Source organism: Sander lucioperca, chromosome 16 (assembly GCF_008315115.2).
Source record: "Sander lucioperca isolate FBNREF2018 chromosome 16, SLUC_FBN_1.2, whole genome shotgun sequence".
Taxonomy (NCBI): Eukaryota; Metazoa; Chordata; class Actinopteri; order Perciformes; family Percidae; genus Sander; species Sander lucioperca.
Genome location: NC_050188.1, coordinates 25,696,913 through 25,724,879, shown reverse-complemented (window position 1 = coordinate 25,724,879; position 27,967 = coordinate 25,696,913). Strand labels below are relative to the sequence as shown.

The following is a 27,967-nucleotide window of genomic DNA, read 5'->3' as shown; positions in this document are numbered from 1 at the left end:
TGATAGTGCTGACTCTCACAGGAACAGAGTAAAAAATGGAGGAAGCTGTTGGTTAGCTGTTAACTGCTCTGTGAAATGGTGTAGTCTGCATCAGTCTTAAGACAGCAGTCAACTGTACAAATGTGTCCAGTGGCGTAATGAGCCAACACCGGGCCCCTATGCAGGATTTTCAAGGCGGGCCCCCATACTACAGCACGTGATGACGGCGCAATGTCCACGAGTAGGCTACCATGAATAGGACAGGATAGAGACACAGCATATAAGAGATGAGATGACTGAGAAATTCAGGAGTAGCCTACGCACCACAACCACAACAAAAAAACACTGGTGAATGCACATATATGCCATAACACATGAAAAAACACACAAGGGCAGTCCAGGATTTCGCGGCCTTTTTTTGAGATTGTTGTTGCCCAAAATGCTCGATTTCACGGGAGCTTTTGTAAAAAATTGCGATAAAAGTTGCAATGTCTTTTGTATGTTTGTTGCAATGAAGTTGCAGAAGACAGTGAAAGTTGCAAAAAAAGTTGCAATTTTTTTTGTATAGTTCTTTAAAAATAAAAAGGAAACTTGTTTTGGGGAGAATAATAATTATTACTATTAATGAATTACTCTGGGCTGAGATTTCCAAGGGAACCTTACCAAAAAAGCTGAGGATGCTGAAAATGTTGGTATAATATGAAAATGGCTGGTGGATTTAAAACAAAAAATAATTTATTGAATGAATCAAATATGAACATATATGTCACTGTCAGTGGCTTGTTGATCTTTACATTGTTATTTAATTTCCTATCCTGGCCTGGGACACACATTCATACGGTTTGATAAAGTACTTATTGGACTTTAACTTATCATTACACTTACAATAACGAGCGTAGCTGTCCTCAATTTAGGTCATCCTGTGCGTCTCATCTGCGTTTTTTCCTGCATCCACCGTGTGTGATTGTGTGTGTGTGCATGCGCACTTCATTCGCGGGGGAAATGAAGCAGCAGTACAGCAGCGGCTTCAGTGACTTTATAGTGAAAAAACGTTACAGCGTACAGTGATGTTAAAATGCATACAGGTTGGCAGGACGGTCTGAAATGTTTTGCACGGTCTTTCGCTGTACGTTTTGCTGGTCAATGTGAGATGTTCGAGTCATACACGTCTCGTCTTCATAACAGAAACAAAAAATTAATTTGACGCGTTCTCACTCCCGCTTGGTCAGTGGCTGCACGTGGGACTGCTGGGATTGTCGAGTAATGAAAATGCGATAGGGGGCCCTGGCTGTCAATCAATATCTTCCAGTGTTGCGGGCCCCTGATTGGTCCGGGCCCTTAAGCACCGCTTAAGGCTGTTATATACTGGACGCAGGCCAGCTGGCGCGTACAAATGTGACGTCATGGGATCGCCGTGACTATTTATACCCACGCTGGTGCTCGTGACACTAGTTGCAGTCTTCTCCTGAACAGAGGTGGCGCTAATGAGCAAAGGCTACAGACGTTGCTCTTTCTACGGACTAGAAGAAGAATAAAAAGGTAAACGGCAGAACTGGCAGCAGCATTGCAGTCAATGCTTCGATTTGATTCGATGACCTACTTCGTCGGATCAAGCCTTTCATTCACCATAAAAGAACTCATCTTAAGCCAGTAAGTTTACAAGAGAGACTTGCAGTCACTCTGAGAGTCCTGGCATCCGGTTGTCGGTGAACTCGTTCAGGCCTCCCGTTTCCGCTTTGTTGCGCGCTGCTGAAAAAAAAAGACCCGTGCGTGACCCGTGCGTGACCTCTGCTTGCGCGCCATATATCGGACGCGCCGGCAGGATCACGTCATTTTGACATCACGATGGCGCACTCCACCTTGGATGCGTCTAGTATAATTCACGTTTTACCCAGCTTACTGATAGTTACGCGTCTGAATCATAGACATTATATAAGAATGGACCAACAGATCCCGTTGCTCTGGACGGAGACCAGTGAAGGATATTAGAAGCATTTTTGACGTCTGCAGAAAGATGCTGGAGATGTTCTACCAGTGTGTTGTGGCCAGCGCTCTGTTCTCCTCCGCCATCTGCTGGGGCAGCAGCATTGGAGCCAGCGACACAAAAGACTGAACAAACTGATCAGGAAGGCTGGCTCTGTTATTGGCTGCAAACAGGAGACATTTGAAGCTGTGGTGGAGAGGAGGTCACTGAACAAACTGTTATCTATCATGGATAACCCCGACCACCCTCTCCACCCCCCCACACTGGTCCAACAGAGGAGCACCTTCTCTAAGAGGCTCCCACAGCTTCAATGTCGCACGGACCGCTACAAGAAATCATTCCTACCACAGGCAATAAAACTTTTTAACACTTCATCACTGAGTGTTAGATAAGACTCGTATACATCGCAACTACACTGAATGCACCTTGACCAACTTTGCACAATCATTACTAGTGAAACAGTTGTACATTTTTACTCCCCAACTTGCACATTAAGTTTATCTATATATCGAAACAGTTGTACATTTTACATTTATCTATCTTTTCCGGTGATGGCTGAGCGTTACTGCGCAGCCTCCAACTGAGAGAAACAATGTAAATGTGACGTGAGCAACGTGTCTGAAAGTTGTTGTCTTCTGGTAGCTGTGCCAAGAGAAATCTCAATCATTCCCAATCTAGCAGAGACGGAGAGCGTAGGTATATGTAAGGAGATAACATGGACACAGGCTAATTATTGCTAACTAAAATGCTAGTTAACATTAGTAATTACACTTTAACAGCTAATGTAAGTCGAAACTGCCTGTGAGCTTCTCCTGTACTATACGGTTTTCCTACTTTTCCTCTACTATGCGACAGTAAGTTGTGTGGTTATGACACAATCATTAGCCTATTTTTACAAAAACGTCTGCTACGGAGCCATAACGTGAGGTACAAGGTAATGGAGCCTTTTATACATTGTCGTGTTTCTTTAGAAATGAACAATGGGGGTGGCCTCTAGCTCACCTAGTAAGAGCGTTCGACCCATGTTGGCTGAGTCCTGCCCCAGGGTTCGAATCCGACCTGCTGCCCTTTGCTGCGTGTCATCCCCCATCTCTCTCCCCCTTTCATGTCTATCCACTTTCAAAAATAAAGGGAAAAGCCCCAAAAAATAATCTTTAAAAAAAAAAAGAAATGAACAATGGACAAATAAAGTCTTTAAACGCTTCAGATGTAAAGTTATTCGCTGTCAAAGTGACGTCAAAATGAATGGCAGTCAATGGAATGCTAACGGGGGGAGAGTGCTTGTTAGCATCAAAATAGCGCCATAGGAGGTTCGAGCTCTGAAGCGAAGCTTACCCCCTTGGTCTGAATGTGTCTCTGAAATAAAGGCTGAGCGAGCTAGCCCGCTAACTGGCAGTTCAGGCTTTTCTGTGTGTATGTGGTAGTATGGCCACAGATATCAAACAGTAGTCTTACACACAGCATCAGAAAGGTGACAAATCAATAAATCATGAACTTCAGGACAACTGAAGTAAACTAAACACATCTTTCAGTCACTTCCTATTCCAGTCTCACCTCTGTTGGTCCTGATCTCTGCTTTGTCCAGTTTGGTGACGATGTGGTCCTCCACACCAGAGAGATGAAACACACAGTCGTACCTCCTCCAGTCTTCAGCTGGGACTGATGAAAGGTCCAGGTCAACACTCATCTGGAAGGATCCATCGTGGTTGGGGAGGATCTCTCCGAGGTCCACGTCCTCATGAAGCTCCTCTCCATCTTTCCTCCAGAACATCATGGCTCTGTCAGGGTAGAAACCTGTAGCGTGGCAGCTGACTGGAGAGGAGGGAGACTTCTGGAGGAGAGACACTGAGGGAAGATCTGCAGAGAGAGAGAGAGAGAGAGAGAGAGAGAGAGAGAGAGAGAGAGAGAGAGAGAGAGAGAGAGAGAGAGAAAGAGAGAGAGAGAATACACAGTAATCAACTCAAAAAATATTGCTCTATAGTTTCAAAACCTCCATAGGGTACTTTTAAGTGTAATGTGACCCAGATAAGTTCATAGCATAAGATAAGTAGTACTAAGCATATAAAGTAAACCACACCTGTTTATTATCATAAAACATTGTAATATTTTTTTAAATTAACATAAAATTGACTATTACATCAATAGTTTTACCTTTAAACAATATTGTGAGCTATAAAAACATATGACAGTACTACATAACTCATCAGTTACACAACCTCTATATTGTTTGTAGGCCTGTATTGACAGACACCAGCACCACTAAAGAAACTCACTACAGTCACAAAAGAAGGATCTGACATTTTTTCTACATTCTGTCTACAGCAAAGCAACAAGTGTTAAGGGTATTTCTACTTTGAAACACTGACACTCACTAACTATGCACTAGCTATCACAGTCTCAGATTTGATGGAAGGTGATGACAGACTGATGGAGTGATAATACAAGGCAGTTCAGTCTGAGCAGACTTTGTTGTTGAATATATGTACAGTATTTTACAGCCATCCAGTCAGTCTGTAACAAGCTGAAGGACAAACAGACCAACTGACAGACCACCTGTCAATGCAGTTAAACTTACTTACCTTATTCCAACTGTGCACTGGCTATCACAATCTCAGATTTGATGGAAGGTAATGTCAGAGCACTCTAACTTGTCAGTCTCTACTGATTGAGGAGGGCTAGATCAAATCTTACCACCACAGAAAACGGCCAAAAAGAAGGTGATGTCAGACTGATAATACAATGACAGTTCAGTCTGAGCTGACTGTATGAACGTGAAACTACATCAGGAAATGTGATTCTACCTTTTCTCAGCAGAGAGCTCTTGCCGTAGTCCAAATACATCTTCAGCCATTCAGGATACATCTGAGTGAGGAGAATCTCATTGTATTTTAAATTAGATTTGTCAGCATCCCAACTTCGTTTGATGATGAAAACTTGTGGTTTCGGAGTGATCCATGTCTCTGTCTTCAGGTCCAATGCTATGAAGTCTTCTCCATCATAACCATACTGATTAAAACCATTGACCTCTCCAGTCTCATCATCCCACTCACAGCCAGTCATACTCTGGAGAATGTGGACACCTGAGAGACAGAGACTGTAATTATTACTAATAGATCATCATCATAATAATAATAATAATAATAATAATAATAATAATACATTTTATTAATAGAGCGCTTTTGACATTACTTAAGACACTTTACATTCATTAAAATGATCATATAAAGCAACACAAAAAAATAAAACATAACATAACCATAAAACATAAAACAAGTTTTTATTAATTTACAAAATGCAAAGTGAGCGAACAAAAGAAAAATCTAAATCACATCAATATTTGGTGTTACTACCCTTTGCCTTCAAACCAGCATCAATTCTTATAGGTACTAGGATTTTGTAGGATTGTAGTCAGTTCTTCTGTGGTTAGTTCTCCAAGATGTTTGGAACAACCTACCAGCCGAGTTCCTTCAAAAACTGTGTGCAAGTGTACCTAGAAGAATTGATGCTGTCTTGAAGGCAAAGGGTGGTCACACCAAATATTGATTTGATTTAGATTTCTCTTGTTTATTCACTGCATTTTGTTAATTAATGAAAATAAACTATTGCCACTTCCATTTTTGAAAGCATTCTTAGTTTACAGCACTTTTTCATACCTGCCTAAAACTTTTGCACAGTATTGTATATACATAGTTACACCAGTGTGGGTCACTCCATAGTTTAGGGTTCCAGATGTGGAACATGAACTGAACCATCCCTGCTTGGTGTCCAGCTGAGGACCTGATCTCTCTCCTCCTTGTGTTCTGTTATCATAGAACTGGTGCTATCTAACATCTGCAGCCTTGGATGCAGTCCCAGGTCCAATTGACCAACAACTTATAGTTATTGCATTATTTTCTACTTCTTGGATTACCATCTCAGAAAGGCAGCTGCATTTCATTAGTCTGATTTTTTTTACAAACATTTGTATTCCTGAAATAAAACCTGAACAGACAGATGATAAGACCCTCAATCCAATTATCTGACAGGTTAATGAAGGACATGTCTTGTATTTCCTCTTCCTGTGTATGTTATTGTGAAGATATTTTGACTATTGATGTTTAGAATTTGATTATCTCAGGGTGGGAATGAGTTTAGGTCACTTTACAGTTTAGCAGTAAAAGTTAAATGTAACATGTATAAATACTGTACCTCCACTTTGGTTGAAGCGTTGCTGGAAGTTATCCAATTTGGCTTTGAAGACGTTTTGCTCAATCAAACATCCTTGAGTGTAAAACTCCAAATGCTGAGGATTGTTTTCTAAAATTGTTTTCACCCAGTCCTGTTTGGGTTCTACTATATTTTTGTTGTTGTCGCAGTAACCGATCAGAAGTTCATCCACCACTGCAGCAGCCACAAACTCTGGAAAGTTTGGGACTCCAGAAGATGCAGTTATTAAAAACTTGAGCGAGTGTTTCACTGCAGGACAAACAAGGTTTATAGATTCAGTATAAATAGACGCATATCATTATTTTATCATAAATATGATGGCCTAATTAATATGATTCAGTTAATCTAAAACATGATAGTCTGGAGTTGAAGTTAAAGTGAAACTAAACTCCAGCTATGTTCCAGAGCTACACAGAAACTAAACACAGAGCTGAGTTCAAAGTAAAGTAAAGAATTAAAATGTGATCTTACCTGGAGATGAGACGTGACAGAGGAGAAGCAACAACAGGAACTTTTTCATCTTGTTTTGATAAAGACGTGTCTGAGGACCGAGCTGGTTCAGCTGTTGTATTCGGTTTTTTCTCGAGGGGGGGGTCTCGTCTGATGAGAGATGGGTGGATGATACAGAAGTTGGGAAACTTGTTTCACTCCTGTGAAAATCTGCTCCAACACATTGTGCCAAATGAAGAATACCACGTGACTTTGACGTCATTACTGGTGTTTAAGAACATTTTTCATCAGTTTGACAGTTCTGAAAGTTTTGCAGTTAAACGTTGTGATCGGCACATTAGTGGGATAAGAAGAGAGGAGAATAATTGAGAAACATGGCATTGTACACTAGAAAGACTGATTAATTCTAGGGGCATAAATCACATTTTATTATGATACAATATATATTGATTCTTTGGAAGATAGAATATTTACTAGTATCACAAAATCTGCCACGATACGATGTCGATCTGATTCAATTCAGGGGCCTGGACCAATACCAGACGATACCATCAACCTATTCAACACAATCACTTTGATTTATATCAACTCACAGAAAGAAACTAAAATATGATCTGACAAGTTCATTACGAAGCTCTTCCAGACATTTAAATTGAAAACTACTATTTGTAATAAAAAGAATATAAAGTGGGAATTTCAAAATAAAGGAGCATCTTAAAGATGACGATATGAATTGATATTTTCACTTTGTATCAATAATTTTGGACTGTTGAGGATTGAATCAATATATCGATCCAGATCAATGTATTGTTACACCCCTACCTGATACCAAGTAATGTAATACAAATAGGCTGATTTAATGAATAAAATTCTCCAATCACATCACATAAAGTGTTACATAAATATCAACCAAACTGAAATGCATGAGCCCACAGTGACACTGGGCCTAAACTACACCAATAAGGTACATTAATATAACGCGTCAGCAACAATATCCTGTTTTATATGTAGGGTTTTTGGATGATTCATTTATTCATTATTTTACTTTAACATGTTGCACAGTAACATCTACATGTAAGGCATTAATTCTGAGCAAGTATTACAGATTTTATTTTATTAAAAGGCAACACCATCCAGTGTTAGTAGTGATGACTTTGGACTCTCATTTCAAACTGAAATACCGTCCACATCATATCTCGGATCTATTTATGTCAAACATGATAAAATGGACTTGTGCACTACAGTACTTTCACCCCAGCCCGGATTCCAAATTAAATTAAACAGATCAGATGCTGTAGGCTAAAATGTTTGAAATCCAACTAATTAGATGATGTTGCATGGCCAGATGTGTTGGAAACATTTCCTCCAGACAGCTGTTAAAAGAGCACATTGTTTACGTCAAAGTAGACTGAATCAACGGAAGTACATTTCCAGGATAAAGCCTGACATCAGGCTTTGTAACTCACCTTCTGCTCTCTGTGTGTTGCTGTTCTCAAACTCTGGTCGCTACGGAAAACAACAATCTTCGAGCTACCAAGCTACACGCTGAACATGGCAAGTTTGGAAGAAAATTTGGATCAGGCAACAAGGCAGACCTGCTTAGTTCTTTCGGGTAATGACTTTAAAGTTTTACAGAGAATATGTTTACGACATTTACTCTAACTGGGACGTTTTGGGAATAATAGGAGATTGTTGTCGAAATACACACGGCGATACACTGGTAGGACCAAATGAGGTTTAACCATGTATCCAGCTAATTTAAATAGCTCACGTTACTGTATTGTGTGAACAGTTAACTTCATTTAATGAGGTATGCTGTGTTTTCTTTTCTGGGGTGCAAGTGGTTCACCAAAGCAAGTTACTTCCGAACCACCGTCGCTGCGTTCAGAACTTAGTGCCGCCCAAGACAATTGTGATTGGTTTAAAGAAATGCAAACAACCCAGAGCAATTTCTTCTCCTATCCAGGAATGTATGTGTGGTGTAGCCAGACTGTTACTCTACAGCGCTGTGGAGATAGATCTGTCAATGCCAGACTAAAGTCAAAGCTCTTTCAACACAATATACACACTAACTACCACAGTACTATGGGGCACATTAACACAAGGGTAGACAATGACATCTGGTGGCTTTAATTGGGCAAGGCAGGTGAGAGCCAATGACACAACACTTAATTAGCAACACTCAATTACCTACAAATGTCATTTGACATGTTTAGCCACCCTATAATGGTGGACAATAGCATAACTCGTACTACAATGCACAATGTCAAGTTAAATATCAATGCACATGAACAAAGACAGCGTGGAATCCAATAGTAATATAGCACAACAGTTAGCATATAAACACATGGTACGCTAGTCTCCTCAGGAGGTTAGAACAGAAGTGGACCGTTTCATCTGCATAGAAGCCAAAGAAGAAACAACTTGAAGAATGTTGGACGCACAACACATTTGGTTTGTTCCTTGCCACTCACCAACTGCTGAGCCTCAGATTTGTTCTTTCTCCTGTATTAGCATCATAGCCCAACAAGAATATATGGCATTACAGGGCAAAAAATAAAAAACTAGGATAGTTTCTCTTGAAGCCACGTTTCATTTTATTACCTCGTCCATGTTTGAAGTTGTTAGAAGGCATCTTTTACAGAGCTATTGGCGAGATGTTTTCATCCTATTTCCAGTGTTCATGCTAAGCTAAGCTAACCTTGTCTGGGAGCTAACTCTGCTCAGAGTTGAAACTGATATTGATCTTCTCATTCAACTCCTCTGTGAGAATACTGAATGTTCAATTTAAAAGTTACTGCAACTATAGTGACAGATGACTCAAGGTAAACTCAAAATTGGGGACTTTATTGAAAAGCAAAACATCAGCACCAAAATAAAGCATTACATTAGATCTTGATCGGGCTCCGTGACAAACCCGGCCACCAGGCGCTCGCTGACCAGCCCTCCATCTGGGCCTGGCTCCAGACGGGGGCCCCAGGCTTCCTCCGGGCAGGGTAACTACCTCTTCCTCGTTGAATTATAGGGTTTTTGAACCAGTCTTTGTCTGGCCCCTCACCTGAGACCACTTTGCCATGGGAGACCCTACCAGGAGCACCAAGCTCCAGACAACACCAACCTCTCCACCACGATAACGTGATGGTTCCAGGAGATCTTGACATTAATTCATGCTTATCGATACACAGGAAAACGTGCTAAAAGTTAGATGAGAATATCTACGAGGCCTTCATTAGGTCCTGCCGTTGACTGTGTTGTAGTGAGCCCTCTGACAGGTGACATCATTCTCTAACCCTGTCTGAAGGTATCTTTCAGCTGCCTTTAAATCCATCGCTCACACAAGCAAAGAGCCATTCTCTGCTGCTTATCTAACTTGTATCCACTCAGGCAAAACTACAGTGGCTGGATAATAATATATACATCCAATAATACATCATCAGAGGTGATTTTCAGTGTTTACAGAAACCTGTTTTCATCAAGTTATTCTACAGCCGTGAAGTATTGTTAAAAAAAAATTAAAAAAATTACAAATTAAAAACACAGGAAACACATTGTATCAGTATAAAATAAATTATAAAAGACTATAAATATTTAGAAATTTAGAAAGAAATGTATGCATGTAAAAATAAAACTATTACATTTAACATTTACAATCTCAAAACATACATTCTAACTACAACGTTCCTTTTGTTGCAGAAAGTCTCTTTCTTACACCAAATTATCTTACACCAAAGGTAGTCTACTCACAATGAAGAAACAACATCCGCGGTCACAGTAAGCTGGCCGCAGGTAACTCCACTCAGCATGCGGCTCCAACCAGCACTGAGCCAACAGGTGCCGCATATTACCCAATTACTGACAATACACACACACACAAACACATACACACACACACATACACACACACACACACACACGCACACACGCACACAACATGCACACACATGCACACACACACACACACAAAGATGCAATGCTCTGAGAATGCTGGTGTGAAAACACTGACATCTTGCTTCTCTACAGCAAAGTTTGGTTCAGTTTTTAGGTTGATGCTGCCCTCTAGGGGGAAGTTATTGAGACACACACCTGGTTGTGTGTAATGGGCTATAGGCCTATATATTTTGTGTTTTTACAAAATGTAATCGACTTTAAACATTGCTTAAATATATATAGGCTAATCTTTGACAAGGACAGTAACCCAAGTGGACTATTTAAAAGATAAAAAATCTACAATTTCAACAATTTGGGAAAAGGAAAAGATACATAAATAAATATTTAAAGTTAATAAAATAAAATGAAGAGAAACATAAACAATATATAATAAATATAATAAAGCTAATATACTACTAATAATAATAGGTTAAAAACGTTTACTTTTTACATTGTAATCCATACCATAGCAGTTAGTAAACCTTTTTACTTGGCCCCTAAAAGGGTCATCCACTCAATAAGTGGCCTGCAGTGAGAAAATACAGTCAAACAAGCCCAAATGGCTGATTTTAACTTAGTATCTGTGTTTATTAAGCAGAATAAAAACAGTATTTACAATTTCAAAGATTTGACTTTCTTGTCGCTCAAAAGAAAGCGAAAAAACATTATCACTGTGAATATAAATAATACACATATATAAATAACAAAGTATTCAACATCATTTGGTGGGGTTTCTTACATAAAAATAAATTATTGCATAATAAGATCTTCCCGATCGAGTATCTCGTGTCATGTTTCTTGTGTCACATTTCACAGTCTGTGATCTGACTCTGGCAAACCGTATTCATCCCGTACTGCACTACAAAGAGTTTTATACTTTGAAATCAATAGTGATACAATATGCTGTATCACAAATATCTGATATAAATATGGTAACTAATGAGAGATATCGACACATTGGCACATGGCAGAGACAAGGATGTGAAGGGTGGTGTTAAATCAGAGAAATGTAATCATTGTTCTGAGGAGGACGGAGGAAAAGACAAAGAGAGGCAAAGTGTTTCAGTCACTCAGAATGTTTCAAGAAAGAAAATACAAAAATACACAAAGTTGTGGTTTAATTCAGTCACTAATTTCAGTTGTTACCTTGTCCTTTTGACTGATGTTTCAGGAGTCACTTCTGTGTCTTTAAAATATAGCGGTGTGGCACTATACACACCAATGTTTTCATTAAGTTCTTTCTTAGTTTATGGTCTGTCCACCAAATTTCATAGAAATCTGCTACACCATTTATGAAAAAGTCTGCTAGGTAAACAAACAAAAACACACTGTGAATATTTAACAACTTTTATCAGAGGCCTTTGGTTCCAAGGTCCAGACCTCAGTGACCTCAATGGTGGGTAAACGTCGGCGCCTTCTCAGAGGTAACAAAAAGATTTGATCACTTCTGATCTTGTTCTCACCTCTGTTGGTCCTGATCTCTGCTTTGTCCAGTTTGGTGATGATGTCGTCCTCCACACCAGAGAGCTTAAACACACAGTCGTACCTCCTCCAGTCTTCAGCTGGGACTGATGAAAGGTCCAGGTCAACACTCATCTGGAAGGATCCATCGTGGTTGGGGAGGATCTCTCCGAGGTCCACGTCCTCATGAAGCTCCTCTCCATCTTTCCACCTTTCTACTTTATCCTTTAGTTATATACAAACAACTTAATTCTTCACTTATTTATATATGTATACATACACATACATATCTTGTGTTGTGAGGTGAGGTGTGAAATGAGGAAGTAAGTTCTTTTTCAGGAATACCTTCATGAGGTGTGCCCTGTGAGTGAGAGTTATTGCAAACTGGCCGCATCATGTTCATTGTTGAAGACACATTTGAATTGAATAATCCTTAAAATAGGAATAGGGCTTTGATAAACTCTTTTACTGCTTAAGGAATTGACAACCAGTTATCCAACAGAATGATCTACTAAAACCTGTGTGTCTGACAGTGAACCACTCCATCAGGCTTTCTTCACTGCTTCTTCTGGAGTCCCAAACTAGTTACAGGAAACAGCTGGAACCACACTAATGAATTGATTATCATTTTGACTGAAAAGTTAAGATTTTAGACCAATCATACTGCATACAATATGAAAGCAAATATTGAATAAAATGAACACTAAATCCAGGTTCCTTTGTATTTCTTACTGTCTCTTTACAGCTAAGATTAAAAGAGGATCCAGAACTCTAATAAAGTTCCTGTCACATCAATATTTGAAACTATTTTGCATCATAAATATGCATTAACAAAACTTGTTTTACCGAACATTAAGATATGAAGTGATAGGACCCGTCAGAAAGTCACAGGATACCTTAAAATGGTCAGGTGTAAATTCATAAATCATATTTAAATGTTTGTGGATACAGTGATGATCTGATAAGCGTTGCTGAGGTAACAACATCTGGAGAGGACTTAACTCTGACCAAAAGAGATTTTAGACATGTTCTGGTTCTGTGGAAACGGTTTCATCTGAGTCTCTGTTACCTGTTCCTGCCTGCTTCCACTAAAGCTCTTTGTTTGGGCTTGTCTGCTGCTAAAGTCTAAAACACATTGTATCATGTAACACAACATGTAGCTTGCTTCTTTTACGAGTTGACTTTCATTTAGTTCTTGCCCCTGTAATAAATAAGTCTACTGTCAGACTCTAACAGCCTCTGTGCTGCTTCCTTTCCCCTACAGAGACCTGGGTTGTAACAAAGGTTTAGTGGACTGAAAGATCAGACAGGGAGTCCAGAAAACAGCTTCTGACTTCTGACTTTAGTTTGACTAATAAAGTTTAAAATCTTATAAATCTGAGTCAGAAGTTTTCACACTTACTTACTCTGACAACAGAAAAAACTGAAATTGATGCATTTTAAATGTAAAAATAAATTTATTTGACAATAACGATTCTGAAATAAAATACAAAATATGAGAATATCAAACACATCTGACATGCTGAGTGTTGGCTGAGATTCTTAAAGAGCAAAACCATACTTTAAAAGAAATATAATCAGAATATTTACACAACATTTTTCTTTTAATTAAGCTAAATAATCAGGATGTTGGTGTCAAGTTGTCAAACACCAGAGAGGACATTTTATTTACCTCTACTTCATTGGGATGGTTCCATACATGTTACAGTAGTTTATCTATAAGACACGAACCATATGCATATCTAGATAGAGTACAAATAGAGTTATATAGTTATATAGTGAGTATATGAACTGAATGTTTGAGTATATAAACCTATAATACAGAACGGATATTCTTATTCTTATTATCACACACATAAACATATCCTCCATAAAGATTTTCAATTCCACATAGAGACAAACTCAACATTTTGTCAACTCCTAATAAAGAAATTTAAAACATTTTTCTTTTTTGCTTTGTGCTTCATGACTATTTCATGTTATATTTATACTCAAGATTTCTAAAGTAAGTTTTTTAGGATATTTAATATAAAGGTTTGTTGTAGAAGCTTATCATTTCAGATGTTGTTTAACTGGAGATGTGATTAGTTCACGTCACAGCATTTACTGCTTACCGTCCCATTTGAAGTAACTCACTGTGTGTAGGATGTGTTTGTAAATCAGAAGTTCATGAACGTTGACATAGAGTGCGTAGAGATGTTGTGAGGAGCTGTAAGGAAAAACCCACTGTTACTGAGCTGCCTTTAATAAACAGAGGATGATGCAGCCTGTCCAGAGGCTGGTCGTTCAGATTAACTCTGCACATCCACCAAAAGGTGTTCAGTATTTCCAGCCTCTGAAACAGGTTTAGCATCTGATGTTTTATCCAGAACCAAGAGACATGCTCCATCTGTCAGAATCAATGACCTGACTCAACAACTTGAATGTGACATTTGCAACCAGCAGCCTCCAACCCCAAGAGCTTTTTATATATGCTTCTATACATATGTTTTTGTCTTTGTGAAGCACTTTGATGCAAACTGGTTTGCTTTTAAAGTGCTATATAAATGAAATTAAATTTAACTTAAACTTCCCCTTTCAGTTTTTATTTAATTGTATTGGTCATTTATATTTAGCCAATTCTCTCTATTTGAGGAAAGGTTAATGACGTTATTTCGATCTTCCACCGAATCCACAATCCATGCAAGAAAATTCAATCTGCTATTGCTGTCACACAAATATCTAATTATTTCTAGTACTACATGTTATTTAGTACTCCCATCTACAGTAATTCCAGGTCATGTCAAACAGTCATTGTTTTTGGTCTCTCTGTTAGCAGAGAAATCCCTGAGTGAGAAAATAATTTACTAATTTATAATCTCCATGTCTTTACTCAAGTCTGTTTTGCAGTAACACATCCTGGTAACAGCATGTCAGACCAGATACAATAGAATAAAAACAAGTTCTACTCACATTGTGGAGGGAGTTTGGCTGAAACAAGAAGAGACGACAAATCATTTCAGTTGTCACAGTTGGAAATTAAAGCTATAGTGCGTAGTTTCTGTCCCCACCCCCCATGAGGAATTCTAAGTAATGACAACAACACTGTCGGCGCATCTACGTGATACAAGCCTTCCGTGATCGCTTTTCCTGTTCTGTTAGCTCAGAGCTCCACAGCCTAAGTCCACAGGTACAAATTAGTTTTGCACCAAATGTATCGTCAAGAGTGTTGTGAAAGTCGAGGTGCGCAGATTCGCCACTTTGTGATGCGAGAGAGCACATATGTGAAGTTGCAGTGACAGATTCGAGAGGTTGTAATCACTGAGTTGTGGTTGTGATGGAAAATGAACCAGAGTAAAAAAAAAAGTATACGAGTAAATGTTGCATTATAAGTTTGCAGCTGTCATTGTGTTCATGTAAATATCAATCTACACATTTGTGAATATTTTTTCTGTAACTTCACATTCAGAATACAGGTGTGTGAACATTTTCTACAAGTGCAAATTTCAACTTACAAGTTCAGATTTTTTTTACAAGCTCTCATGTTTTTTTTCTTTGTATGACTTCAAATTCAGATCACATGTGTGTGAATATTTTTTACAAGTGCAAATTTTATTTTTACAAGTGCAAATTACATTTTTACAAGTGCAAATTTTAACATACAAGTTCATATTTTTTGTTCTGCAAGTTCTCACATTGTATTCTACAAGCTCTCCCTTTTTGCACCATATTTACCTTTTGCATGGGCGTAAATCTGATCTAACAGTAGGGGGCGACAATAAACATAAAATTTTGGAAGAGCAATTTTTGAAGGGGACACAAATAATACAGTCAATTATACTCGTAGAGGACATGTGTACACAGAGGAAAGCCTTAATACTATCATTAGTGTAGCATGGAGACTGTACCATTGTCCTTCTTTTCAGTGTTTCTCTTGATTCAATGAAAAAGCTGACTAAATTGACCAAAATATTCTTTAAAACCATGTATTTATTTTGAAGTTGTTTAAAATCAAGCCACAAAAATACCTTAAAACATAATGACTTATTTTCAAAAGTGTCCCCATATAAAAGAAATATAATGCTTTTGTACACTTGTTAAATTAGCTGATCATAATGTAAATTAGTGAGCCACTGGTAAAGCTCATCTGATAACCCTGACAGCCACACACCTCCAAAAATATGAACTAAGCTCAACACACTTACCCGAGACTCTACACCTGACTGTCCCTGGTCTCCCTGTTCCTCAGTTCTTTGTCTCCTTTGCCTGTGACATAGTGACGTTAGTATTTCCATAAGCACCCATTCTTATAAAGACGTTACCAAATTGTCTTGATATGAGGACTTAATGTACTTACTTGGCAATGCACAAGTAGCTAGGCTACTTGTGCATTGGTTTGATTACATTTTAATCACATACAAATTTTCATGATACAGCTCTGATAACCACCGCCATCTTGGTCAGACTTTTTTTGTAACTTCCGCCTCCAAACACAAACACGCGGACCTGATTGGTTCTCAAGTGGTCCTCATTTGAATAAAGTTAAACTTTCGTCAACTTTCTTTTGCTTGTCTCTGCGATTCGCTCTCATTTCGCCCAATCAGGGCGAATTTCATCTCCATTCAACCTCAATGAGAGGTGTGTGGAAACCTACCGTTAGACGTTAGCGACGCTTTCAGCTAATTTTACCAGCATGTTGATGTTTGGCAGGTTATAATCTCAGTTCTGCATGTTAGCATTCTAATATTTCCTCATTAGTGCTAAACCTAAAGTACAGCTGAGGCTGAGAGAATGTCATTAGTTTTGCAGGTATTTGGTCATAAATCAAATAGCTGGATAAACAGAAGGATTTGACCTGATGATGGCGTTAGCTGAAAAGTCAGAGGTTCAAAGTTTTTACAATTGATTCTCTGGGGACCATGAATATATGTACAGTATTTTACAGCCATCCAGTCAGTCTGTAACAAGCTGAAGGACAAACAGACCAACTGACAGACCACCTGTCAATGCAGTTAAACTTACTTACCGTATGCTAACTGTGCACTGGCTATCATTGGCTATTGATAGAAAGTAATGTCAGAGCACTCTAACTTGTCAGTCTCTACTGATTGAGGAGGGCTAGATCAAATCTTACCATCACAGAAAACAGCCAAAAAGAAGGTGATGTCAGACTGATTGGAGTGATAATAAAATGACAGTTCAGTCTGAGCAGACTGTATGAACATTGTTGTGTTCATGAAACTACATCAGGAAATGTGATTCTACCTTTTCTCAGCAGAGAGCTCTTGCCGTAGTCCAAATACATCTTCAGCCATTCAGGATAAATCTGAGTGAGATGAATCTCATGGTATTTTATTCTAGATTTGTCAGCATCCCATCTCTGTTTGGTGATGACAGCTTGTGGTTTCGGAGCGATCCATGTCAATGTCTTCAGGTCCAATGCTAGGAAGTCTTCTCCATCATAACCATACTGCAAAAAACCACTGACCTCTCCAGTCTCATCGTCCCACTCACAGCCAGCCATACTCTGGAATAATAATAATACATTTTATTTATATAGTGCTTTTGACAGTACATAAAGACACTTTACATTAATTAAAATGATCATATAAAGCAACACATCAAAAAAATAAAACATAACATTACTCCCACAATAGGGAGTTCTGCTGATTTGATTGGCGTGGTGTTTGAAGGAGAGGTTGCTATGGGTGATGGAACCCCATTTCTATTTCACAGCTTAAATAGTAACTAGTCTGTAAATTCCCAGATGACTGCTGATGGCAATGAAACAAGTGTGCATTCTGTACACATCCAACTGTTACATATATTACACATATATTATATATATATATATATATATATATATATATATACACACACACACACACACACCAAAGTTACACCAGTGTGGATCACTCCATAGTTTAGGGTTCCAGATGTGGAACATGAACTGAACCATCCCTGCTTGGTGTCCAGCTGAGGACCTGATCTCTCTCCTCCTTGTGTTCTGTTATCATAGAACTGGTGCTATCTAACATCTGCAGCCTTGGATGCAGTCCCAGGTTCAATTGACCAACAATTACTAATAACTTATAGTTATAGTATTATTTTCTACTTCGTGGATTACCATCTCGGAAAGGCAGTTGCATTTGTCTGATTTTGTGCAATGAAAGTTTACTTTGTTAATAGATTCTGTACAGGATGAAAAAAAGCCTAGACAGGCTTCCAATTTTCCAACATGCAATATCAAAATCTTAGTTATTTCACTTTTTAAGCGTTATGCAGCAACACAAAGCTTCAGATGGCAAATGAAACATTTGTATTCCTGAAATAAAACCTGAACAGACAGATGATAAGACCTCAATCCAATTATCTGACAGGTCAATGAAGGACATGTCTTGTATTTCCTCTTCCTGTGTATGTTATTGTGAAGATATTTTGACTATTGATGTTTAGAATTTCATTATCTCAGGGTGGGAATGAGTTTAGGTCACTTTACAGTTTAGCAGTAAAAGTTAAATGTAACATGTATAAATACTGTACCTCCACTTTGGTTGAAGCGTTGCTTGAAGTGATCCATTTGGGCTTTATAGAAGTTTGGCTCAATCTCAGAACATCTTTGAGTGTAAAACTCCAACTGCTGAGGATTGTTTTCGAAAAATGTTTTCCCCCAGTCCTGTTTGGGTTCTACTATCTTTTTGTTGCTGTCGCAGTAACCAATCAGGAGTTCATCCACCACTGCAGCAGCCACAATCTCTGGGAAGTTTGGGACTCCAGAAGATGCAGTGATGAAAAACTTCAGTGAGTGTTTTACTGCAGGACAAACAAGTTTTATACATTCAGTATAAATAGATGCATATCATTATTTTATCATAAACATGATGGCAGTATGATTCAGCATGATAGTCTGGAGGTGAAGTAAAAGTGAAACTAAACTCCAGCTGTGTTCCAGAGCTACACAGAAACTAAACACAGAGCTGAGTTCAAAGTAAAGTAAAGAATTAAAATGTGATCTTACCTGGAGATGAGACGTGACAGAAGAGAAGCAACAACAGGAACTTTTTCATCTTGTTTTGATAAAGACGTGTCTGAGGGCCGAGCTGGTTCAGCTGTTCTGTATTCCGTGTTTTTTCTTCGAGGAGGGAGGGTCTCTGCTCCAAGTGTTGGGCAGGTGTTAAACTGGTGTTTCAGGACATTTTTCATTCAGTTTGACAGCTCTATAGGTTTTGCAGTTAAACTTTGTCATCGCCACATTACTGGGATAAGAAGAGAGGAGAATAACACTAGAAAGACATAATCATAAGTCTGAGAAATTTTGTACCCGATACCAGATAATAATGAAGGAAATAATAGGCCAATTTAATAAGTAGACACAGTGACACTGGGCCTAAACTACACCAATAAGGTACATTAATATGACGTGTCAGCAAAAACATTTTGCATGTAGGCTTTTGAACAATGCATTCAGTATTTTAATTAAATAGGCTAAATGTATTTGATTATAATATATTGCACCATAGAGACACATTCTATATTTTATACAGCACTTCTGAACAAAAGAAGGCTATTTAGTTAGATTAGAGAGAGGTGTGGTAGAGCTTTGGATTCAGTCCTGAAGGGCTGCTCTAAGTCTGGACAGTCACCAGATGGCACTGTGCTGCTGCGTTTGAAGCCCCAAAGCTGTTCTGCTATTCTGCTTTTTCTGTTCCGATGCAGAATAAAAAAGACTGTAGGCTAGAAGCTCTCTTTGCTGAAGATAAAGTTCAATCAGTAACCACTAATTAGCTCTACATGTGTATCTCAACACAGACATATTAGTTCTACTTGCTACATGTTTGAATGGGACGAGGAAAATACAGCCTTCACAATCTATTCTCTTTGTGACCTTTATTTCAACAGGCCTGACTTTTACACACCATTCATATTAATAATGTTTGACACATTTGTATCAGTTTTGACTTGTAGGCCTACTGTTGTGAAAAACAAAAAATAAACTATTTACAAAGAGAATGTTGGGGTTATGGACATTTCGATTGCCCGTTTATATATTTCTGTTGCTGTTTGCTGTCTTGTATATTTATTCTGTATATTTCTGTTCCGTTGTGTGAATTTATCCTGTTTTATTTATTCTGTTCTCTGTGTATATTTCGGTTTCCTGTTTTATTTTGATAGTCTGGTTTTCTGTCTTGTCTTGTCTTGTCCAGTTTTACTTCCTGTGTTTTCCCTCCTTTGTTGATTACCCTGTCTCTCCTAATGTGTTTCACCTGCTGTGTCACCTGCCCCTCGTTACCTCATTACCCAGTGTATTTAGTCCTTGTATTTCCCTTGTCTCTTGTCAGATCGTTTTGTGTCTTTACCTTGTCAGTTTGTGTCTGTTCGTGTCCTGGTCCTGTCAGTTGTGTGTTTTTTTTCAGCGTGTTTTAGCCTGGTGCCTTTTCTTTGGATCCCTTTGTTCTTTGGATTCCTTTTTGTCTTGGTTTTTGTATAGTTTGATGCCTGTTGAAGCCTCAGGACTCCCTTGGTTATTTTTGTATTTTTGCCCCCAGGCTCTCCAGTGTCCCAGCACTGCCCAGTGTCCCCGAGCTTTCTAGTGTCCCCAAGCTTTCTAGTGTCCCCAGGTTCTCCAGTGTCCCCGAGCTGCCCAGTGTCCCAGCACTGCCCAGCGTCCCCGAGCTTTCTAGTGTCCCCAGGCTTTCTAGTGTCCACAAGCGTTCTAGTATCCCCGAGCGTTCTAGTGTCCCCAAGCTTTCTAGTGTCCTCAAGCTTTCTAGTGTGCCCCCCCAGAGTTCCGGCTGACTAGCAGCCCCCCAGAATCCAGGCTGGCTAGCAGCCCCTCCAAACCCTGGCTGGCTAGCAGCCCCTCTGATCCCCGGCTGGTTAGCAGCCTCCCAGATCCCAGGCTGGCTAGCAGCCTCCCAGATCCGCGGCAAGCTAGCAGCCTCCCTGGACCCCGGCTGGCTAGCAGCCTCCCAGATCCCCGGCTGGCTAGCAGCCTCCCAGATCCGCGGCTGGCTAGCAGCCTCCCTGGACCCCGGCTGGCTAGCAGCCTCCCAGATCCCCGGCTGGCTAGTAGCCTCCCAGAATCTCGGATGGCTAGCAGCCTCCCAGATCCCCGGCTGGCTAGCAGCTCCCCTGAGTCTCCAGTGCCCCTGAGACCACTCCTGAGGCCTCCCCAGTGACTTTGTCAGTCTCCAGCGCCCCTGAGACCTCCCCTGTGAACCTGCCAGTCTCGGACGCCCCTGAGACCTCCCCTGTGACCCTGCCGGTCTCTGACGCCCCTTAGACCGCCCCTGAGACCTCCCCTGTGACCTCCCCTGTGACCTACTCCTGCCCCTCGTGCCCTGTCGGCACAGTGCCCTTTCCCCAGTTCCCATTAACTCTCTGCCTTCCCCGGACTTTCTCCACTCTCCTTGGGTTATTTTTGGTTTCCTGGATGCTTTTTGTTTTTTGAACTTTTTTGATTATTCCCCCTTCGGTCCCTCTTCGCCCTCCAGGACGTCTGGAATCCGCCCCTTGAGGAGGGGGTTCTGTTGCGGTTATGGACATTTCGCTTGCCCGTTAATATATTTCTGTTGCTGTCTTGTATATTTATTCTGTATATTTCTGTTCCGTTGTGTGAATTTATCCTGTTTTATGTATTCTGATCTGTGTATATTTCGGTTTCCGGTTTTATTTTGATAGTCTAGTTTTCTGTCTTGTCTTGTCCAGATTTACTTCCTGTGTTTTCCCGCCTTTGTTGATTACCCTGTCTCTCCTAATGTTCCCACGGGACTTAGCGATACTACAGCTAGCTGTCTAAAACACTATTTTACTGTACAGGACCCAAACATAATTGGTCCGTTTCCATGTAGCATAGTCACTAATATGGTCATAACCACTACAGTGCTCAATTACCTATTTTTGAGGGTGAAATAAAAAATTTCGTGGCGAAGGCTTGAACGGTCTTCTGGAAGACATCCACCAGACCAGCGGGCGCTCGTTGTATTGTCGGCCGCGTGAAGCCAGGAGGGCGGGGAGGAAGCAGAGGCAGGGACGCCGGCCGGGCATGCTAGTCCGGCTAAGGAAACCACAACGATCGACACGGACAAGACTCCTACTCACCAACGCCAGATGGATTGCACACTAAATGGATATTTATGTTACAAATACACACGGGACTGCAGCGTGATGATTATTACTGGAGCCTGGCTGAACACTCACTCATCCCAGACGGCAGCTAGCAGCTAACAGGGAATGTGAATTTCAACAATGGCTAAGTTGCTAAACACATCTTTTTGTCATGTAAGGGCCCTGTTCATGTTGCACAGACATTTTAATAGCATTTTGAGTCTGTTAAGAGGCACAAAGGCACTCTTTAGCTTATGCCCCCATAACTGCCGTTTTAGCCAACGGGAGCTCTGGGCATTAGCTACAGCATCTCCATGTTGCTAGCACCAATTCAGCTCGTGGTTTTTGCTATAGACAGTACTCAAAAAAGTATAGCGATCAAGATTAACGGAAAAATTGTCTGGAGTTGTCCTGTAATGGGATATTTGCAATGGAAATGTACCACAGACCTTGCAGCTCACACTTCTCAATATTTACTGATGTTTGCCTCCTACCGTTACGTTTTGGTTTTTACTTTTGCGTGCTCCTTTGGTTTTTTACAATAGACAAACTTCTTAACCCACCTGACAAAGTTTCTATAACCTTCACAGTGGACAAATGCAACTCTTTTCTCTCACTTTTTCAATCCAAAATCAACACCATTCATAGGCGCCGATAGCGTGCAATTAAACATTGCAGTTGGTGCTAAGTGGAGCGTCTGTCATAGTGTGATTGGTTATGTTAGTGTCATTGATTCTTAATTTCCCACGAAGCACCCACGGAGGAAAACATAAATCGGCGCCTATGACGCCATTTGCAACAACTTGACAACCTCCCCTGCTCCTTCAATCACCACACTCGCCTCCACTCTCTCAGTCACTCTCTCATTTCTCTCTGCTGTCTCCTGTGGTCAGGGGTGTTAAGAAGTTTGTTTATTGTAGAGAATTGTTAAAGGTAGTCTGTATATGCATGGAGGTGAACTGTTGACCGCTACGTTTGCAACGGCGACATACCGCAGACGTCGCTGCTCACGCCTCTCGAACGTCGATTTACCGACATTTGCCTTCCCGCCGCCCGGCTTCGGGTTCCGCTTTCACGCGCTCCCCAGGGCGTCGGGGGCGACTGGCCCCGTCATAACTGCTTGCAGTTCTAGTTTTTTATTGTAAGTATATGTCAGCTGTATGATAAAACAATATGTCAAGTGTTATGTGTGAAGCATTTGAACTCAAGGCAAATATCCCTCTGGGGACAATAAAGTATCGCCTGCAAAGTGGTCTCCATGATATGTAAAAACGAAAATGTTGTAAGACTATAGCAAACACTCTCAACCTGGAGAGTAACATATGTCAGTCTGAAGAGGATACATTACTCCTGCTTTGAAATATTGACCTCTGAACCTTGAACCCAGTACATGTTTGAAGGCTTGTCATTTAGCATTAGAAGGTGCTCCACACATAGGACCAGCTGTTCTAGAAAGCTCTGGACCTCAGCTGTCATGTAGATATGGTCACCAAAGTTTAAGCACTGTCAAATATGGTAATAAGCTATTTTCACCTATTTAACGATTCGATTTCTAAAATCTGATGACACCAGTGTGTTCCCCATCCCAAAATTCTCCAGGGTATATCCAAAATTCTACATTGCCAACTTCAACTTATGAGAAATATATCAATATATTTTAAAACTATAACTCCCACTAGAGCGCCCCAGAACCTGTTACAAAGCTAGTGTAGGCCTACTTGTAGTTCTTCCAGGGTGGGTGGGGGGACTTGTTTGACTCCTGTGTTTCTGCTATCTGCCGTAGGCCTAAATGGGCTTCATTCCATTTCAGATTGCCGCCGCCCGCCGGCCGACCGAGCAAACAGTAGGCTACATGAGACAAATACACAGTCCCGGCGTTATGGGCGGGCTTTAGGGGGCCGGGCCCGCCCCCAGAGTCTGCTGTGCCCGCCCTGGACGGACGAGCCCTTTTTTAACTGACAAGCTTGATTGGTTTGTCAAAACTGATGCGGTTCAAATGGAAATTGACATGCAGCCTGCCTGCATGTCAGGAAGCTATCGGGAATTTGTATGAGAGAATAGGTAGCTTAATGTAAACTAAAGAGATAATTTAGGCTATGGATATACGGCGTTTCCTTAATGTTAATCAACGAGCTCCAAGGTTGGTGGAAGAAAGTGACAAAGACGGCAAAAGTACAGGGAGTAACGTTAGTTCTGAAGTTGTCACTGCCGAAGCTAGCATTAGCCACGGTGCTGCTAGCCGACACTGTAACCCAAAGCAAGGGTCTTCATCACAGGCGGCAGAACCAGGGGATCTCGGCGTTGAGGAACCAAATCAAATTGTCCTGAAAACTTTTCCTGCACGCTTGTTCTCAGGCAAAAAAAGAACTTTCAACAGCGCCTGGTATGGTAGCAGACGCTGGCTGGAATACTCCATCCAGGCAGACGCTGCATTTTGCTACCCATGCAGAAAGTTCAGAGCGCCCTCCTCTGCTGTAGACTCGACCTTTACGCTAAGTGGATTTTGCGATTGGAAGCATGCAGTCGAGACTGGGAAAGGACTCAACAAACATGCATCATCAAAAGAACACCAGCTCTGTGAAGCTATGTGGAGAGATAAGGAGAGACGTGTTCAGACGGGTACAGAAATTGCTACGTTGGTAAATACAGAACAGTTGCAACGTAATAGATACTACCTGTCAGCCATCATTGATGCCATTGAATTCCTTACAGTAAACCAGCTACCTTTTAGAGGGGACAATGATGGTTTTGATAGTATGTCTGGAGATGGCTGTGGCCTATTTTTGTCCTTGTTTGAATACACTTTAAGGAAAGATCCTGCCTTGGCCAGAATAGCACAGTCTATTCCACACAACGCTAGATACACTAGCCATGACATTCAGAACAACATCATAGACATTATGAGTACTATGGTCACAGAGCAGATTGTGAAAGAGGTTGGCGAGTCGTTTTACACTATAAAAGTGGATGGAACTAGAGACTCTACAGGAACAGAAAATATTTCCATAGTTGTGCGTTTTGTCAATGACCTGTACGAGCCAACTGAGCGTCTTCTGACCATTTCCACGACTGACAAGGGGGATGCAGCTACATTGACTGACACAATTATTGAGGAATTAACGAAAGCAGGACTGAGTCCCCAAAAATCATCAGTCAGGTGTATGACGGCGCCTCCCTGATGTCGGGCAAACACGGAGGAGTGCAGAAACTTCTGCAACAGAAACTGCACAGAGACATACCATATGTCCACTGTTTCAATCATCAACTTCATTTGGTGGTCATTCATGCTTTGACAACTGAGCAAGCCTTTTTGGATTTTTTCACAATGTGCAACATGCTCTACAAGTTCTGCAGAAAACCTACAGTCTCCCTTCTCTATAAGGGACAGACCCTGAAGCGACTCTTAGATCAACGCTGGACTGGTCATCTTGGCACGGTCTCTGTTATTTTAAGATCATTTGATGACCTTGCCACCCTTTTGCGCGAAGTCAACAGCGCCACAGCCTATCCCAAAGACGTGCGAGTTGAAGCAACAGGTTTACTGCAGGCCATGTCTGAACCAAGTTTCAGATTCATCGCTGAGATGGCGCACAAAATCTTGTCATATCTCGCCCCCCCTAACACAATGCTACAGGCAGAGGACATGGATCTTTTTACAGGTTTGCAACTTGTAAATTCAGCATGTACATGTGTTGAAAATCTGCGCTCTGAGACAGAATTCATGGCACTCTTCCAGTGCTGCAAGGATGCAACAGAGGAGCCCGCACCAAAGAGACAGCGCACACCAAACCCATCCTTTGCTATGTATGTCGTTGAGGAAAGAATTACACACGAAGATCCCAACAACGAAACCGAGCTGCGCAGGCTGTATTTCAGTTGTATTGATGCAGTTTGTGGGGAAATGAAGGAGCGTTTTGGGGAGCGCAACTGTGTGCTAATGGATGCGCTCACATCTCTCGACCCGGAGGATTCTACTTTTTTGGATGTGTCCAAAGTGAAACCTTTACTGGACCTTTCTAATACAGCCATTGTGGAGTCGGAATATACAGTGGCTCGCCGGTTCCTAAGTGAGCAAATGAAGGTCTCGTCCCCACCTGACGGGGGTAAATGGACAATGAAAAAAGTTCTAAAACACTTCCACAAACCTCTCGAAGCAATGCCGAGCGTGATGACAGCGCTGAAACACGCTTTGACTTTTGGTGCAAGCACTGCACTCTGTGAGAACTCTTTTTCCACACTAAAGAACATTCTTACAGATCATCGTCTCAGCATGCTTCATCGAAGAAAGGCCAATTTAATAAAGTTGGCATTTGAAAAGGACTTAACAAAGAAATTCAGGGAGGAGTGGAAGGACAGCCTTTTGAGAAGATTTCACTCTGCAGCAAAGCGTCGCCTGCCGCTCTACTAACGGTGAGCTTGTATTTTATGCTGGCTCCCTGTAGCCCATGTTAGAGGCTGAGAGACAGTAAAACAAACAGCCTAAAAAACACCCAAAATGTAATAAAAATGTAACGTTAATACTTGTGATTAAGATGCTTAATGATTGCCAAGGCCTCATTATTCTCCCTGTTTTTATTTGTATTGCCATGTTGTCCATGATTTAGGCTAATTGTATGTTCAGTGTACATACTGCACAGTTAAAATTTGCTGTTATGCCATGTTGTACATGATTTAGGCTAACGCAATTAACCCTATTTGTATATGCTGTATAGGCCTATGGTGGTTGTGCGCAATAGTTGTATGTTCAGTGTACATACTGCACAGTTAAAATTAAGTCACTCTGCTGTTATGCCATGTTGTACATGATTTAGGCTAACGCAATTAACCCTATTTGTATATGCTGTATAGGCCTATGGTGGTTGTGCGCAATAGTTGTATGTTTAGTGTACATACTGCGCAGTGAAAATTAAGTCACTCTGCTGTTATGCTGTTTCAATACCAAATAAAATCTGTTAAACGTGTAGACCTGTATGCATTCATTCAATGCTCATTTGCAAGATAATTAAGATAATGTTACATGATGAGATTTATTTAATTTGTGCCCCCCCAAAAATAATGGCATGCCCGTCCGTGAATTTGTGTCTGGAGCCGGGTCTGAAGGTCCGTTCGACATAAGTCGTTCTTCACGGAAAGTCACATAAGCCACGACGTCATTGTCCGTCAGCGCAACTTTGTAGACCCCGATGACCCCACAGTCAACACGCAAAACATCGAGAACACATGGATGCGCGCAAAGAAGAAGCGCAGGCGGCAGCACGGAACAACAGCTGAGCTATTTCAGTCTTATCTGGCAGAGTTCTTGTGGCGAAACAGAATGAGGCCAAATGTTTTCCCGGCACATACACACAGTTGCCACAATTTACAGTGTAGCCTAAATAAATCATGATAGGCCTACTTGCCTAACCCCCACCCCTCAAAACTCGTTTTATAAACACTATGGCGCTTTTCTGGCCGCACCCCGACCCGGTCAGGAACGGGTCTGATCACCCGGAACCGAGGACCCGGGCTACTCCAGACCAACCGACGCACTTAGGCGCATGGGTATCGATTCTGATCTAGAGGCGTTCAGTCATAATCCCGCAGATGGTAGCTTTATGGGAGCTTTTGGGATACTCAGTTTTTGGAAAAAAAAAAAAAACTCTCAAATAAGACCCTCATCATTTGGGACGCTCAGTTTTTGGAAAATAATTTGGGACACTAAACTGCACTAGGATAAACTCCAGCTGTGTTCCAGAGCTACACAGAAACTAAACACAGAGCTGAGTTCAAAGTAAAGAATTAAAATGTGATCTTACCTGGAGATGAGACGTGACAGAAGAGAAGCAACAACAGGAACTTCTTCATCTTGTTTTGATAAAGACGTGTCTGAGGACC

The 27,967-nt window shown here is 40.8% G+C and overlaps 1 protein-coding gene and 2 long non-coding RNA genes across 6 annotated transcripts; all 3 read right to left on the bottom strand.

Moving 5' to 3' along the window:
• Window positions 1-27,952, bottom strand: LOC116047035 (major histocompatibility complex class I-related gene protein-like). 4 transcript variants are annotated; one of them, XM_035993068.1, is made up of 5 exons: window positions 27,889-27,952; window positions 6,152-6,418; window positions 4,765-5,043; window positions 3,518-3,820; window positions 1-68 (listed from the first exon to the last, which is right to left on the bottom strand). In XM_035993068.1, the coding sequence occupies exons 1-5, from the start codon at window positions 27,935-27,937 to the stop codon at window positions 16-18; spliced, it is 951 nt and encodes a 316-aa protein (XP_035848961.1). In that variant the 5' UTR covers window positions 27,938-27,952; the 3' UTR covers window positions 1-15. The 4 variants fall into 4 exon arrangements, with proteins under 4 accessions (XP_035848961.1, XP_035848959.1, XP_035848960.1 ...); XM_035993066.1 differs by lacking the exons at window positions 6,152-6,418; window positions 27,889-27,952 and adding exons at window positions 18,530-18,799; window positions 19,005-19,086; XM_035993067.1 differs by lacking the exon at window positions 27,889-27,952 and adding an exon at window positions 19,005-19,086.
• Window positions 13,643-13,841, bottom strand: LOC116047047. Its single transcript, XR_004104302.1, has 2 exons — window positions 13,763-13,841; window positions 13,643-13,723 (listed from the first exon to the last, which is right to left on the bottom strand). It is a non-coding gene; the product is annotated as an uncharacterized LOC116047047 (long non-coding RNA).
• LOC118493412 lies at window positions 13,947-15,026 on the bottom strand. The gene is made up of 2 exons (XR_004895363.1): window positions 14,960-15,026; window positions 13,947-14,216 (listed from the first exon to the last, which is right to left on the bottom strand). It is a non-coding gene; the product is annotated as an uncharacterized LOC118493412 (long non-coding RNA).
• Window positions 27,953-27,967: the final 15 nt, after the last annotated feature.